Raw genomic sequence first — 16,806 nt, 5'->3', positions numbered from 1 at the left:
CTGGTGTCTCCTCCCCCACAATGTCCCCAAGGTCCCCAGTGTTGTCTCCGTGTCCCCCGTTTCCCTGACATCCCCGATGTCACCTCAGTGTCCCCACGGTGTCCCCATGTTTTCAATGTCACAGTGTCCCCACAGTGTCCAGAGTCCCAATGTCCCCAATGTCCCTGCTGCTGTCCCCAGGAGTGCTGCGTCCCCGATGTCCCCAGTGCTGTACCCTGCTGTCCCCAGGTGCCCTTGTCACTGCACACTGTCCCCAGTGTCCCCAATGTCCCTTTGTGTCCCCAGGTGCCCTGTGCCACTGCACGCAGTCCCTGCGGCAGCGCCTGGACGAGCTGTGGCTGTCCCCAATGCTGTCCCCAATGTCCCTTTGTGTCCCCAGGTGCCCTGTGCCACTGCACGCAGTCCCTGCGGCAGCGCCTGGACGAGCTATAACTGTCCCCAATGATGTCCCCAATGTCCCCAATGATGTCCCCATGTCCCCAGGTGCCCTGTGCCACTGCACGCAGTCCCTGATGATGTCCCCAATGATGTCCCCAATGATGTCCCCCATGTCCCTTTGTGTCCCCAGGTGCCCTGTGCCACTGCACGCAGTCCCTGCGGCAGCACCTGGACGAGCTATAACTGTCCCCAATGATGTCCCCAATGTCCCCAATGATGTCCCCATGTCCCCAGGTGCCCTGTGCCACTGCACGCAGTCCCTGCGGCAGCGCCTGGACGAGCTGCGCCGGCTGCAGCTGCAGCGCCGGGGGGAGCGGGAGCTGCTGCGCGGCCGCTGGGGCCAGGCCCGGCAGCTGGTGCTGCACCTGCGGGGACAGCGCGGGGACAGCGGGGACGGCGCTGGGGACGGCAGGGACGCGCCTGGGGACGGCAAGGGCGGCTCCAGGGACACCAAGGACACCTCCGAGGACATCAGGGACGCCGCTGGGGACACCAAGGACACCCTTGGGGACGCCAAGGACGCCCGCAGGGACATCAGGGACGCCGCTGAGGGCACCAAGGACACCCTTGGGGACATCAGCATCACCGCTGGGGACACCAAAGCCAGCCCTGGGGACACCAAGAGCGGCCCTGGGGACACCCACAACACCCTCGGGGACACCAAAAACGGCCCCGGGGACACCGGGAGCAGCCTTGAGGACACCAGGGACACCCGTGAGGGCACCAAGGACAGCCCTGGGGACATCAGGGACACCCTCAGGGACACTGGGGACAGCTGCAGGAGCACCCCTGACACCAGCACCAAGGTCGGTGTGTCCCCCCCATGTCCCCCCTGTGTCCCCTCTGTCCCACCACTGTGTCCCCCCCCTGTCCTCCCACTGCTCCCACTTGTCCCCAGTGTGTCCCCCAATGTCCTCCCCGCTCCTCCCAGTGTCCCTTCTCTGTCCCCAGTGTCCCCCTGATGTCCCCAGTGTCCCCACTGCCCCCCCTCTCGGTGTCCCCTCCCTTGGACAATGTCCCTCAATGTCCCCTTGATGTCCCCCAACATCCTCCAGATCTCCCTTATGTCCCCCTCGAGTGTCCCCAGTGTCCCCCTGGGGAACCCCCAATGTCCCTCAGTGTCCCCCTGATGTCCCTCAATGTCCCTCTGATGTCCCCTTGATGTTCCCAGTGTCCCCTTGATGTCCCCAATGTCCCCACAGCCCCCCAAGGCGCCCCCCAACTCAGTGTCCCCCTCCTTTGAGGTTGTCCCCGATGTCCCCCTGATGTCCCCAGTGTCCCCACAGCCCCCCTGTTGGTGTCCCCTTCCTTGAACGATGTCCCCAATGTCCCCCAATGTCCCCCTGGAGTGTCCCCAATGTCCTCAGCGTCCCCCTGATGTCCCCAGTGTCCCCACAGCCCCCCCCTCTCGGTGTCCCCTCCCTTGGACGATGTCCCCAGTGTCCCATTGATGTCCCCACTGTCCCCCCCTCAGTGTCCTCCTGATGTCCCCACTGTCCCCACAGCCCCTGTCGGTGTCCCCTCCCCTGGACGATGTCTCCAGTGTCCCCCTGATGTCCCCAATGTCCCCCCTGTCCCCACAGCCCCTGTCGGTGTCCCCTCCCCTGGACGATGTCCCCGCTGTCCCGGAGCCCCCCCAGGCCCCCCCCGGGGCCCCCCCAGAGCCCAGGTGAGCCCCCGGTCCCCCCTGTCCCCCCTGTCCCCCTGGGGAGTCCCCGATGTCCCCCCTGTCCCCCCTGTCCCCCCTGTCCCCCCGGTCCCCCCTGTCCCCCCGGTCCCCCCTGTCCCCCCTGTCCCCCCTGTCCCCCTGGGGAGTCCCCGATGTCCCCCCTGTCCCCCCTGTCCCCCCTGTCCCCCCGGTCCCCCCTGTCCCCCCTGTCCCCCCGGTCCCCCCTGTCCCCCCTGTCCCCCCTGTCCCTCTTGGGGAGTCCCCGATGTCCCCCCTGTCCCCCTGGGGAGTCCCCGATGTCCCCCCTGTCCCCCTGGGGACTCCCCGATGTCCCCCTGTCCCCCTGGGGAGTCCCCGATGTCCCCCCTGTCCCTCTTGGGGAGTCCCCGATGTCCCCCCTGTCCCCCTGGGGAGTCCCCGATGTCCCCCCTGTCCCTCTTGGGGAGTCCCCGATGTCCCCAAGCCCCTCCTGACCCCCCTCGTGTCCCCCCAGCTCCGAGGAGCAGCTGAGGCAGCGCCTGGCAGAGGCTGAGGCTGAGTGAGTTGGGGACACTGGGGACACTGGGGACACTGGGGGACAATGGGGATACTGGAGACACTTGGGGACATTGGGGACACTGGGGGACAATGGGGACACTGGGGGACACTGGAGGACAATGGGGACACTGGAGACACTTGGGGACATTGGGGACACTTGGGGATATTGGGGACACTGGAGGACAATGGGGACACTGGAGACACTTGGGGACATTGGGGACACTTGGGGATATTGGGGACAATGGGGTCAGTGGGGACGTTGGGGACACCTGGGGACATTGGGGGATTGAGGACAGTGGGGACATTGGGGATATTGGGGACAATGGGGTCAGTGGGGGGATTGGGGACATTGGGGACACCTGGGGACATTGGGGATATTGGGGACAATGGGGTCAGTGGGGGGATTGGGGACATTGGGGACACCTGGGGACATTGGGCGTGTTGGGGACAATGGGGTCAGTGGGGGGATTGGGGACGTTGGGGACACCTGGGGACATTGGGGATATTGGGGACAATGGGGTCAGTGGGGGGATTGGGGACGTTGGGGACGTTGGGGTCAAAGGGGGAATGGAGACACTGGGGTCAGTGGGGCATTGGGGGGACACTTGGGGACATTGGGGACTTCGAGGACTTTGGGGACATTGGAGGGAATGGGGACAATGGGGACACCAGGGGACACCTAGGAACACTGGGGACACTTGGGGATGTTGGGGACATTGGGGACAAGGGGGGATTGGGGGATTGCGGGCATTGGGAACGTTGGGGACAGTCTGAGAATACTGAGGACATTGGGGACATTGGGGACACTGGGGTCATCAGGGACATTGGGGGAACACTGGGGACATTGGGTACGTTGGGGACATTGGCGACACCTGAGGACATTGAAGAACTGGGGACATTGGGGGGCTGAGGATACCTGGGGACAATGGGGACAATGGGGACAGTGGGGACATTGGGGACACCTGGGGGTGTTGGGGTCAATGGGAGATTGGGGACATTGGGGGGTTGGGGACAGTGTCCCCGTTGGGGACATTGGGGATATCGGGGACATTGGGAACATTGGGGGACAATGGGGACCTTGGAGGGAATGGGGACACTGGGGACATTGGGGTCAGTGGTGGATTGGGGACATTTGGGGACGTTGGGGGGCTGAGGATACCTGGGGACAATGGGGACAGTGGGGGGAATGGGGACATTGGGGACATTGGGAACATTGGAGGGAATGGGGACACTGGGGACATTGGGGTCAGCGGTGGATTGGGGACATTGGGGACAGTGGGGGCATTGGGGACACTGGGCATCTTGGGGGACGATGGGGACAGTCTGGGGACAGTCTGGGGACATTGGGGACACCTGAGGGCATTGAGGGTGTTGGGGACATTGGGGACGGTCTGGGGACACCTGAGGACAGGCTGGTGGCATTGTGCTCCTGCATGGGGTGGGTTTGGTGACACCAATGAGCCCTGGTGACACGGGTGTCCCTGTCCCCAGGCTGGTGGCCCTATGGGTGGCGTTGGGCAGGGTTTGGTGCCATTGGTGACACCGGTGTCCCTGTCCCCAGGCCGGTGGCCCTGTGGGTGGGTTTGGTGCCATTTGGTGACACGGGTGACACGGGTGTCCCTGTCCCCAGGCCGGTGGCCCTGTGAGTGGGTTTGGTGCCATTGGTGACACGGGTGACACGGGTGTCCCTGTCCCCAGGCTGGTGGCACTGCGGGTGGCGTTGGGCAGGGTTTGGTGCCACCAATGACCCTTGGTGACACGGGTGACACGGGTGTCCCTGTCCCCAGGCTGGCGTCCCTGCGCTCCCGCGTGGCCGTGGCCGAGCTCCGCGCTCAGGACGTTTCCCGCGCGGCCGAGCTGCAGCTGCAGGGACTGCGCCGACAGCTGGAGGTACCGGGGACATGGGGACAGCCCTGGGGACATGGGGACACTGGGGACATGGGGACAGCCCTGGGGACGTGGGGACAGCCCTGGGGACATGGGGACAGCTGGAGGTACCGGGGACATGGGGACATGGGGACAGCCCTGGGGACATGGGGACACTGGGGACAGCCCTGGGGACATGGGGACATGGGGACAGCTGGAGGTACCGGGGACACTGGGGACAGCCCTGGGGACAGCTGGAGGTACCCAGGGGGACATGGGGACAGCTGGAGGTACCAGGGACACTGGGGACACTGGGGACACTGGGGGCAGCTGGAGGGACCCAGGGGACATGGGGACATAGGGGGACATGGGGACAGCTGGAGGTACCAGGGACACTGGGGGACATGGGGACATGGGGACACTGGGGACACGGGGACACTGGGGACAGCCCTGGGTACCGGGGACACTGGGGACATGGGGACAGTCCTGGGGACATGGGGACAGCTGGAGGTTCTGGGGACACCTGGGGACACTGGGGACAGCCCTGGGGACACACAGGGGGTGACAGTGTCCTTGTCCCCAGGTGACACAGGGGGGACAGTGTCCCTGTTCCTGTTCCCAGGTGACACAGGGGTGACACAGGGGGGACAGTGTCCCTGTCCCTGTCCCTGTCCCCAGCAGGACAAGGCCCAGGTCCAGGCCCAGGTGACACAGGGGTGACAGTGTCCCTGTCCCCAGGGTGTGACAGTGTCCGTGTTCCTGTCCCCAGGTGACACAGGGGTGACACAGGGGTGACACAGGAGTGACAGTGTCCCCGTCCCTGTTCCCAGGGGGTGACAGTGTCCCCGTCCCCAGGGGGTGACAGTGTCCCCGTCCCTGTCCCCAGGGGGTGACAGTGTCCCCGTCCCCAGGGGGTGACAGTGTCCCTGTCCCCGTCCCCAGGGGGTGACAGTGTCCCCGTCCCCAGGGGGTGACAGTGTCCCTGTCCCCAGGGGGTGACAGTGTCCCTGTCCCCGTCCCCAGGGGGTGACAGTGTCCCTGTCCCCAGGGGGTGACAGTGTCCCTGTCCCCGTCCCCAGGGGGTGACAGTGTCCCCGTCCCCAGGGGGTGACAGTGTCCCCGTCCCTGTCCCCAGGGGGTGACAGTGTCCCCGTCCCTGTCCCCAGCAGGACAAGGCCCAGGTCCAGGCCCAGGTGACGTCGCTGCTGGGGGAGCTCCGGGAGAGCCAAAACCGCCTGGAGAGGAGCCGGGCAGAGAGAGAGCACCTGGAGCGCAGGTGGGGACATGGGGACATTGGGGACACCTGGGGGACATGGGGACATTGGGGAAATTGGGGACATTGGGGACATTGGGGACACCTGGGGACATTGGGGACGTGGGGACATTGGGGACATTGGGGACACCTGGGGACATTGGGGACATGGGGACATTGGGGACATTGGGGACATTGGGGACACCTGGGGACATTGGGGACGTGGGGACATTGGGGACATTGGGGACACCTGGGGACATTGGGGACATGGGGACACCACTGCAGAGCCGGGCAGAGAGAGAGCACCTGGAGCGCAGGTGGGGACATTGGGGACACCTGGGGGGGAACATGGGGGGACACCTTGAGGGTGACACAGGAATGCCTGGGGACACCTGGAGCGCAGGTGGGGACACCTTGGGGACATGGAGGGGACACCTGGGGACACCCAGGGAGACACCTGGAGCACAGGTGGGGGGACATGGAGACACCTGGGGGTGACACAGGAATGCCTGGGGACAGCTGGGGGGACAGGGAGACACCTGGGGGGGACACCTAGAGCACAGGTGGGGACACCTGGGGACATCTAGGGGAGACACGGGGACACCTGGGGGGACACCTGGGGCACAGGTGAGGGGACATGGAGGGACAGAGGGACACCCGGGGACACCTGGGGGGACACGGGGGGTCAGGGACTGTCCCCAAGGGGAGGGGACAGCGCTGCAGAGCCGGGCGGAGCAGGAGCACCTGGAGCACAGGTAGGAGCGGCACCTGCGCAGGTGACATCGGTGACGCCGAGGTGTCACAGGGTTTGAGGGACGCTGAGCGGGGCCACCGGCTCAGGGAGGGGACGTTGGGTGGCACTGGGTGACACGCAGGGCCCGTGGGGATGCTGGCGGTGCCACCAGCTTGAGGAGGTGACAGTGGGGTGGCACTGAGTGACAGTGGGTGACAATGGGTGACAGTGGGTGACAATGGGGTGCCCCTGTGTCCCAGGGCCCGTGGTGACGCCAAGCAGCGCCAGCAGCTGGAAGAGGTGGCCCAGGGTGGCACAGGGTGACAATGAGTGACAATGGGTGACAATGGGTGACAATGGGGTGCCCCTGGGCCCGTGGGGACACGGAGAGGTGCCAGCAGCTGGAGGAGGTGGCACAGAGTGACAATGGGTGACAATGAGGTGGCACAGGGTGACAATGGGTGACAGTGGGTGACAGTGGGTGGCACAGGGTGACAGTGGGTGACAGTGGGTGACAGTGGGTGACAGTGTGGGGTCCCTTTGGTGTCGCAGGGCCCGCGGTGACGCCGAGCGGTGCCAGCAGCTGGAGGAGGCGGCCCAGGGTGACAGTGGGTGACAGTGGGTGACAGTGGGTGACACAGGGTGACAATGGGTGACACAGGGTGACAGTGGGTGACAGTGGGTGACACAGGGTGACAATGGGTGACAGTGGGTGACACAGGGTGACAGTGGGTGACAGTGGGTGGCACAGGGTGACAGTGGGTGACAGTGGGTGACAATGGGTGACAGTGGGTGACACAGGGTGACACACGGTGACAATGTGGGGTCCCTTTGGTGCCGCAGGGCCCGCGGTGACGCCGAGCGGTGCCAGCAGCTGGAGGAGGCGGCCCAGGGTGACAGTGGGTGACACAGGGTGACAATGGGTGACACAGGGTGACACAGGGTGACAGTGTGGGGTCCCTTTGGTGCCGCAGGGCCCGCGGTGACGCCGAGCGGTGCCAGCAGCTGGAGGAGGCGGCCCAGGGTGACAGTGGGTGACACAGGGTGACAATGGGTGACAGTGGGTGGCACAGGGTGACAGTGGGTGACACAGGGTGACACAGGGTGACAGTGTGGGGTCCCTTTGGTGCCGCAGGGCCCGCGGTGACGCCGAGCGGTGCCAGCAGCTGGAGGAGGCGGCCCAGGGTGACAGTGGGTGACACAGGGTGACAATGGGTGACACAGGGTGACACAGGGTGACAGTGGGTGACACAGGGTGACAATGGGTGACACAGGGTGACACAGGGTGACAGTGTGGTGTCCCTTTGGTGCCGCAGGGCCCGCGGTGACGCCGAGCGGTGCCAGCAGCTGGAGGAGGCGGCCCAGGGTGACAGTGGGTGACAGTGGGTGACAGTGGGTGACACAGGGTGACACAGGGTGACAGTGTGGGGTCCCTTTGGTGCCGCAGGGCCCGCGGTGACGCCGAGCGGTGCCAGCAGCTGGAGGAGGCGGCCCAGGCCCATCAGGTGCAGCTGGACCAGCTCCGGCTCCAGGTGACCAACCTGGAAACCGCCCTGAGGGTGGAGCGGCGCGGGGCCACCGAGGAGAAGTGAGTGGGGACATGGGGACAATGGGGACACCGGGGGGAGTGAATGACAATGGGGACATGGGGACAATGGGGACACCAGGGGGAGTGGGGACATGGGGACAATGGGGACACCAGGGGGGTGAGTGACCATGGGGACAATGGGGCCACCGAGGAGAAGTGAGTGGGGACATGGGGACAATGGGGACAATGGGGACACCGGGGGGAGTGGGGACATGGGGACAATGGGGACACCGGGGGGAGTGGGGACAATGGGGACAATGGGGACACCGGGGGGAGTGGGGACATGGGGACAATGGGGACACCAGGGGGGTGAGTGACCATGGGGACAATGGGGCCACCGAGGAGAAGTGAGTGGGGACAATGGGGACATGGGGACAATGGGGGGAGTGACAATGGGGACATGGGGACAATGGGGACACCGAGGGGGTGAGTGACAACAACGGGGACATAGGGACAATGGGGACATTGGGGACAATGGGGACACCAGGGGGGTGAGTGACAATGGGGACACTGGGGGGGGTGAGTGACAACAACAGGGACATGGGGACAATGGGGACATGGGGACAATGGGGCCACCGAGGAGAAGTGAGTGGGGACAACGGGGACATGGGGACAATGGGGACACCGAGGGGGTGAGTGACAATGGGGACAATGGGGGAAGTGAGTGACAACAACGGGGACATGGGGACAATAGGGACACCGGGGGGGAGGGGTGAGTGACAACAATGGGGACACTGGGGGGAGTGAGTGACAACAACAGGGACATGGGGACAATGGGGACACCGGGGGGGGGGGGGAGTGAGTGACAATGGGGACATTGGGGACACCGGGGGGAGTGAGTGATAACAGGGACATGGGCGGGGGTGGCACCCGGGGACACCCATTGGTGTCCCCAGTGTCCCCTCACTGTCCCCAGTGTCCCAGTGGGAGCTGGTGGCACTCAAGGCCATCTGTCCCTGTGAGGGGGAGGCAGTGGCACTCGCAATGTCCCCAGTGTCCCCAAGGCAGAAGCCACCTGTCCCCGATGATGTCCCCAATCGATGTCTCCAAACCCTGTCCCCAATGCCCCCTCAATGTCCCCAGTCAATGTCCCCAGTGTCCCCTCAGTGTCCCCACTGTCCCCAGTGTCCCTATTGTCCCCAGTGTCCCCTCAATCTCCCCAGTGTCCTCATGTCCCCATTGTCCCCAATGTCTTCAATGTCCCCAAAGCTTCCAATGTCCCTGTGTCCCCATTGTCCCCGATGTCCCCATGTCCCCACTGTCCTGAGTGTCCCTAGTCACTGTCCCCAGGAGGAAGCTGGTGCAGCTGCAGGCCACCTGTCCCCAATGTCCCCTCAATGTCCCCAATCACTGTCCCCAATGTCCCTGATATCTCCCATATCCCCACTGTCCCCAATGTCCCCGATGTCCCCTCAATGTCCCCAATCACTGTCCCTTTCAGGCGGAAGCTGGTGCAGCTGCAGTGCGCCTGTCCCCAGTGTCCCCAATGTCCCCCCAATGTCCCCAATGTCCCTGATATCTCCCATGTTCCCAATGTCCCCACTGTCCCCATTGATGTCCCCAATGTCCCCAATGTCCCCTTCAGGCGGAAGCTGGTGCAGCTGCAGGCCGCGTACCATCACCTGTTCCAGGAGTACGACGCCCACATCAAGGCCAGCCTGGAGGGGGACAAACGGAGCCAGGTGAGGGACAGGGACAGCTGGGGACATCTGGGGACACCTGGACACACCTGGGGACAGCTGGGAACAGCTGGGGACACCTGGACACACCTGGGGACACACCTGGGCACACCTGGGGACACAGCTGGGGACCCCAGAGCTCTGCCTTGTCCCTGTTCCATTCCCTCTTGGGGACACCTGGAATGTCCCTGTGACCCCTTGAGTGACTCAGGTGCCCTCAGGTGAGTCCCCAGGTGACACAGGTGCCCCCCAGGTGTCACTGCAGTGCCCCGGGTGACACAGGAGGGGTGGCACAGGTGTCCCCCAAGTGACACAGGTGACCCCCAGGTGACACAGGTGATGTCACAGGTGCCCCCCAGGTGTCACTGTAGTGCCCCAGGTGACACAGGAGCGTGCAGGGGGGGGCTGGGGGTGACACAGGTGACCCCCAGGTGACACCCAGGTAAAACAGGTGTCCCCCAGGTGACGCAGGTGATGTCTCAGGTGACCCCCAGGTGTCACTGCAGTGCCCCGGGTGACACAGGAGCGTGCAGGTGGGGGGCTGGGGGTGACACAGGTGACCCCCAGGTGACACCCAGGTAAAACAGGTGTCCCCCAGGTGACACAGGTGATGTCTCAGGTGACCCCCAGGTGTCACTGCAGTGCCCCAGGTGACACAGGAGGGGTGACACAGGTGTCCCCCAGGTGAGCCCCAGGTGTCATTGTCACCTCCAGGTGACACAGGAGCATGTAAGTTGGGGGCCATGCGTGACACAGGTGCCCCCCAGGTGTCACTGTAGTGCCCCAGGTGACACAGGAGCGTGCAGGTGGGGGGCTGGGGGTGACACAGGTGACCCCCAGGTGACACAGGCACCGTCACAGGTGATGGCAAAGATGGTGTCACAGGTGTCTCAGGTGTCCTTGTCCCCCCCATCCAGGTGTCACAGGTGCTCTCTCAGGTGTCACAGGTGTCACAGGTGTCCCTGTCCCCCATCCAGGTGACGCAGGAGCAGCTGCGAGCGGCCGAGGCCGCGCTGGGGGTGCAGTGGGGCGATTTTTGGGGTGACACAGGTGACATCACAGGTGATGTCACAGGTGATGTCACAGGTGCTCTCTCAGGTGTCACAGGTGTCCCTGTCCCCCCCCAGGTGACGCAGGAGCAGCTCCGTGCGGCCGAGGCCGCGCTGGGGGTGCAGTGGGGTGATTTTTGGGGTGACACAGGTTTCACAGGTGCTCTCACAGGTGACATAGGTGTCACAGGTGATGTCACAGGTGCTCTCTCAGGTGTCACAGGTGATGTCACAGGTGATGTCACAGGTGTCCCTGTCCCCCCTGTCCAGGTGACGCAGGAGCAGCTGCGAGCGGCCGAGGCCGCGCTGGGGGTGCAGTGGGGGGATTTTGGGGTGTCACAGGTGATGTCACAGGTGATGTCACAGGTGTCACAGGTGTCCCTGTCCCCCTGTCCAGGTGACGCAGGAGCAGCTGCGAGCGGCCGAGGCCGCGCTGGCCCTCAAGCAGGAGCTCATCGATCGCCTCAAGGACGAGGCCGAGCGCCAGCGGGCGGCCCTGGAGACCATCCCGGTGCTGCAGGCACAGGTGGGGCTGGGGGGGTCCTGAGACCCCCAAAATCTGGGGCAGGGTCCCCCAGGTGGGGCTGGGGGGATCTGGGAGGATCAGGGGGGATTTTGGGGTTCCTGACCCCCCCAACGTCCCCAGGCCGGCATTCACCGCGCGGATTTCGAGGCGCAGCGCGTGGCACTGGGGGGAGTTTGGGTGGATTTGGGGTGGATTTTGGGGTTCCCTGGATGGATTTAGGGGATCCCTGGTTGGATTTGGGGTTCCCTGGATGGATTTAGGGGATCCCTGGTTGGATTTGGGGTTCCCTGGGTGGATTTTGGGGATCCCTGGGTGGATTTTGGGGATCACTGGTTGGATTTTGGGGATCCCTGGTTGGATTTGGGGTTCCCTGGATGGATTTAGGGGATCCCTGGTTGGATTTGGGGTTCCCTGGGTGGATTTTGGGGATCCCTGGGTGGATTTTGGGGATCCCTGGTTGGATTTTGGGGATCCCTGGTTGGATTTGGGGTTCCCTGGATGGATTTTGGGGATCCCTGGTTGGATTTGGGGTTCCCTGGGTGGATTTGGGGGTTCCTGACCCCCCCAACGTCCCCAGGCCGGCATTTACCGCGCGGATTTCGAGGCGGAGCGCGCGGCACCGGGGGAGGGTTTGGGTGTGTTTTGGTTGGATTTAGGGGTTCCCCAGTTGGATTTTGGGGTTCCCTGGATGGATTTTGGGGTTCCTTAGGTGGATTTTGGGGTTCCATATTGGACTTTGGGGTTCCTGACCTCCTCAATATCCCGACGCTGACATTTACGGGGCAGATTTCGAGGCGGAGCGCGCGGCACTGGGGGAGGGTTTGGATGGATTCTGGGTGGGTTTTGGGGTTCCCTGGATGGGTTTTGGGGTTCCCTGTTGCATTTTGGGGTTCCTGACCCCCTCAACGTCCCCAGGCCGACATTTACCGCGCGGATTTCGAGGCGGAGCGCGCGGCACTGGGGGGAGTTTGGGTGGATTTGGGATGGATTCTGGGTGGATTTTGGGGATCCCTGGTTGGATTTGGGGTTCCCTGTTGCATTTTGGGGTTCCTGACCCCCTCAACGTCCCCAGGCCGACATTTACCGCGCGGATTTCGAGGCGGAGCGCGCGGCGCGGGAGCAGCTGCACGGGCAGCGCGAGGCTCTGCAGGAGGAGCTGAACCAGCTGCGGCTGCGGCTCGGCGGGGACGGCGCCCGGTACGGCAAAAAACACCCCAAAACCAGCCCAAAAACACCCCAAAACCAGCCCAGAACACCCCAAAACCAGCAAAAACCACCCCAAACCAGCCCAAAAACACCCCAAAACCAGCCCAGAACACCCCAAAACCAGCAAAAAACACCCCAAAACCAGCCCAAAAACACCTCCAAAGACCCTAAAACCAGCAAAAACCACCCCAAAACAGCCCAAAACCACCCCAAAACCAGCCCAGAACACCCCAAAACCAGCCCAGAACACCCCAAAACCAGCAAAAAACACCCCAAACCAGCCCAAAAACACCCCAAAACCAGCCCAAAAACACCTCCAAAGACCCTAAAACCAGCAAAAACCACCCCAAAACAGCCCAAAAACACCTCCAAAGACCCTAAAACCAGCAAAAAAACACCCCAAAAACAGCCCAGAACACCCCAAAACAGCCAAAACCAGCCCAAAACCACCCTAAACCCAGCCTGAAACAGCCAAAAAGAGCCAGAACGCCCCAAAACCACCCCAAACACCCTGAAAACGGCCCAAAACAGCCCAAAACCAGCCCCAAAATAGTCTAAAAACAGCCGAAAAACAGCCAAAACCCAACCCAAAACAGACCAAAACCAGTCCAAAACCAGCCCGAAACCAACCCCAAAACCAGCAAAAAACAGCTCTAAAGACCCAAAACAGCCCAAACCAGCCCCAAAACACCCCAAAAACAGCTCCAAAAACCAGCCCAAAACAGTCAAAACACCCCAAAACCACTCCCAAACCAGCCGAAAACAGCCCCAAACAGCCCAGAACACCCCAAAACCGCCAACAACAGCCCCAAACCAGCCCAAAACCAGCCAGGAGCACCCTGATAATACACTGGAAGACCCTAAAAACACCCCAAAAATACCCCCAAACCAGCCCAAAACAGCTCAAAAACACCCCAAAAACAGCCCCAAAACACCCCAAAAAATCCAAAAGCCCCTAAATCCCCCAGAACCCCCCCAAATCCCCTTGAAACCCCCCCAAGCCCCTCAAATCCCTCCAAGATCCCCCTCAAATCCTTCTGAAAAGCCCCCAAAATCCCCCCAAAGCCACCCCAATCCCCCTCAAAACCCTCACAAATCCCTCCCAGAACCACCCAAAATCCCTCAAATTCCCCCAAATCCCCTGAAACCCCTCAACCCCCCCAAATGACCCCAAATCCCCCCTCAAATTCCCCCCAACCCCCCCAAATCCCCCAAAATTGCACCGAATTTCCCCCCAAACCCCCTCCAAATCCCCCCAACATCCCCTCAATCCCCGCCAAATTCCCCTCAAACACCCCAAAATCCCCCCGAAAATCCCCCCAAAACCACCTCAATCCCACCCCAAAACCCTCACAAATGCCTCCTAGAACCCCCCAAAATCCCCTCAAACCCCCCCCCAAATTCCCCTAAACCCCCCAAATTCCCCCCAAAATCCCCCCAAACCCCCCAAAATCCCCCAAGCCCCCCCAGAATCCCCTCAATCCCCCCAATTCCCCGTGCAGGGCCCGTCTGGAGGAGATGCGGAACCGGCACTCGGAGCCGCCCCCGGCCCCGGCCCCGGGTGAGTTCAGGGGGGTCCCGGGACCCCCAAACCCCCCCGGGGGGGGGCGGGGCAGGGTCTGACCGTGCCCCTCCCCCGCCCCCCGCAGGTTTTGGGGCGCTGCCGCCGCCCCCCCCCGAGGAGGGGCCGGAGCTGTGCTGCCCCAAGTGCCAGTACAGGGCGCCCGACATGGACACGCTGCAGATCCACGTCATGGACTGCATCAAGTGAGGGGGAGACACCCCCCGAACCCCAAAAACTGCCCAGAAACAGCCCCCCCGAACCCCAACAAACAGCCCCCCTGGAACCCCAAAACCAGCCCCACAAACACCCCACAATCAACCCGACAGCACCCCAAAAACTGCCCCGGGGGAACCCCAAAAACAGCCCCAGAAACAGCCCCACAGCACCCCAAAAACACCCCAAAAACAGCCCTGAGTACACCCTAAAAACAGCCCCACAGCACCCCAAAACCAGCCCTATAAACACCCATAAACACCCCAAAAATAGCCCCATAAACACCCCAAAACCACCCCCAGGGTACCCCAAAAACACCCCAGGGGCACCCCAAAACCAGCCCCACAAACACCCCAAAACCACCCCCCGAGGGGCACCCTAAAAACACCCCCAGGGTACCCCAAAATCATCCCTGGGGGCACCCTACAAACAGCCTCCTTGGCACCCCATAAACAACCCCCCAAGCACCCCAAAACCACCCCCAGGGGTACCCCCAAAACCCCCCCCGGGGAGCCCCAAAACCCTCCGGGAGCCTCAACCCAGGGGGGGACCCCAAAAAATCCCAAATGTTCCTCTGGGAATTCCCTCTCTGGATCCAGGGATTGGATCATTTTGGGGGGGGACACCCCAAAACCCCCCCATGGAACCCCAAAATCCTCCCGGGAACCCCAAAACCCTCTGGGAGCCTCAACCCAAGGGTGACCCCAAAACCCCTCAAAAAACCCCAAAAGTTCCTTTGGGAATCTCCTCCCTGGATCCATGGCAGGGATTTGGGGGGGGAGCCCCAAAAATCCCCCCATGGAACCCCCAAAATCCCCAATGGAACCCCAAAATCCTCCCGGGGAACCCCAAAACCCTCCGGGAGCCTCAACCCAAGGGTGACCCCAAAACCCCCCAGAAACCCCAAAAGTTCCTCTGGGAATCTCCCTGGATCCACATCACGAACTGGATCTGGTGGGGGGAGCACCCCCAAAATCTCCCCCAGGACCCCCCCAAAATCCCCCCAAAGGAACCCCCAAACCCCCAATGGAACCCCAAAAACCTCCCGGGGAACCCCAAAACCCCTCTGGGAGCTTCAACCTGGGGTTTGGGACCCCAAAAAACCCCAAATGTTCCTCTGGGAATCTCCCTGGATCCACGTCATGATCTGGATTTGGTGGGGGGAGCACCCCAAAATCCCCCCCAGGACCCCCCCATGGAACCCCCAAACCCCCCATGTCACCCCCAAACCCCCCCCAGATATTTGGGGGCCCCCTCCCCTCAATAAACAGCCCCCGTTTCTCTGCAATCTCCTTTACTGCCCCATTTCTGGGGGTCCCCCCAGCCCCCCCTCACTGAGGGGGGGTCTCGGCCCCTCCCCCACCCCCACGGGGGGGTTTTGGGGGGGGGCGTCACGCGGGGGGGGGGGGGGTTTGGGGGGGGGCCGCGCCCGCTGCTCATCGGGCACGGCCAATGGGGGAGGGGGGGACCCCAAAAATGGGGGGGGGGGGATTTGGGGGTCCCTGGGAGGGGGGTGTGACCAAAATGGGGGGGCTTGGATGGGGTCTGGGGGGTTTGACCCAAAATGAGGGGATTTAATGGGATTTTTTGGGGGGATTTGACCCAATTTGGGGGGACTTTATTGGGATTTTTTGGGGGGCTTTGACCTGAATTTCGGGGGAACTTTATTTAGGATTTTTTGGGGGGCATTTGACCCAAACTGGGGAGACTTTATTGGGATTTTTTGGGGGGCATTTGACCCAATTTGGGGGCACTTTAGTGGGATTTTTTGGGGGGATTTGACCCAATTTAGGGGGACTTTGATGGGATTTTTGGGGGGTTTGACCCAATTTGGGGGAACTTTAATGGGACTTTTTTAGAGGGATTGACCTGAATTTTGGGGGGACTTTAATGGGATTATTTTGGGGTGTTTGATCCAAAATGGGGAGACTTCAATGGGATTTTTTGGGGGGGAGTGACCTGAATTTTGGGGCAGCTTTGATGGGATTTTTTGTGGGGGTTTTGACCCAGTTTGGGGGAACATTAATGGGATTTTTTGGGGTGTTTGACCCAATTTGGGGGTCTTTAATGGGATTTTTGGGGGGGTTTGACCTGAATGTTGGGGCAGCTTTGATGGGATTTTGGTGGGGAGGGGTTGATGGGATTTTTTGGAGATTTTTGGGGATTTTGGGGTTTTCTTTGGGATCCCTTCACCGGGAGCTGCATCAGGGTTGGGATTTTCCCCAATTTGGGGATTTTTGGGGGATCTCTCCCCTAGCAGGGGGCTCAGGATGGATCTGACCCAAATTTGGGGATTTTTGGGGTCTCTCTGGGGTGACTCTGACCCAACTTTGGGGTCTCTCTGCCCCAATTTTGGGTGTTTTTGGGGTGTCCCCTAGCGGGGGGTGACTCTGACCCAACTTTGGGGTTTCTCTGCCCCAATTTTGGGCGTTTTCGGGGTGTCCCCTAGCAGGGGATTTTGGGGTCTCTCTGCCCCACCTTTGGGC

At 62.4% G+C, this 16,806-nt stretch overlaps 1 protein-coding gene across 1 annotated transcript; it reads left to right on the top strand.

Annotated features, from left to right (window-relative positions):
• Positions 1–950: 950 nt before the first annotated feature.
• IKBKG (inhibitor of nuclear factor kappa B kinase regulatory subunit gamma) lies at positions 951–14,364 on the top strand (the record flags this gene model as incomplete). Its single annotated transcript, XM_054294627.1, has 12 exons — positions 951–1,244; positions 2,022–2,107; positions 2,601–2,645; positions 4,432–4,534; positions 5,677–5,786; positions 6,756–6,795; positions 7,971–8,083; positions 9,669–9,765; positions 11,209–11,337; positions 12,410–12,534; positions 14,046–14,104; positions 14,193–14,364. Coding segments are annotated over 12 exons (1,323 nt in total), but the record flags the coding sequence as incomplete, so codon positions are not given.
• Positions 14,365–16,806: the final 2,442 nt, after the last annotated feature.

The sequence above is a fragment of the Melozone crissalis genome, unplaced genomic scaffold, assembly GCF_028551555.1.
Source record: "Melozone crissalis strain CALT ecotype California unplaced genomic scaffold, PUWL_Pcris_2 ptg000291l_1, whole genome shotgun sequence".
In the NCBI taxonomy this organism is placed as follows: Eukaryota; Metazoa; Chordata; class Aves; order Passeriformes; family Passerellidae; genus Melozone; species Melozone crissalis.
Note: the sequence above shows the minus strand (reverse complement) of the source record. Positions and strands in the feature narration are given on the sequence as shown.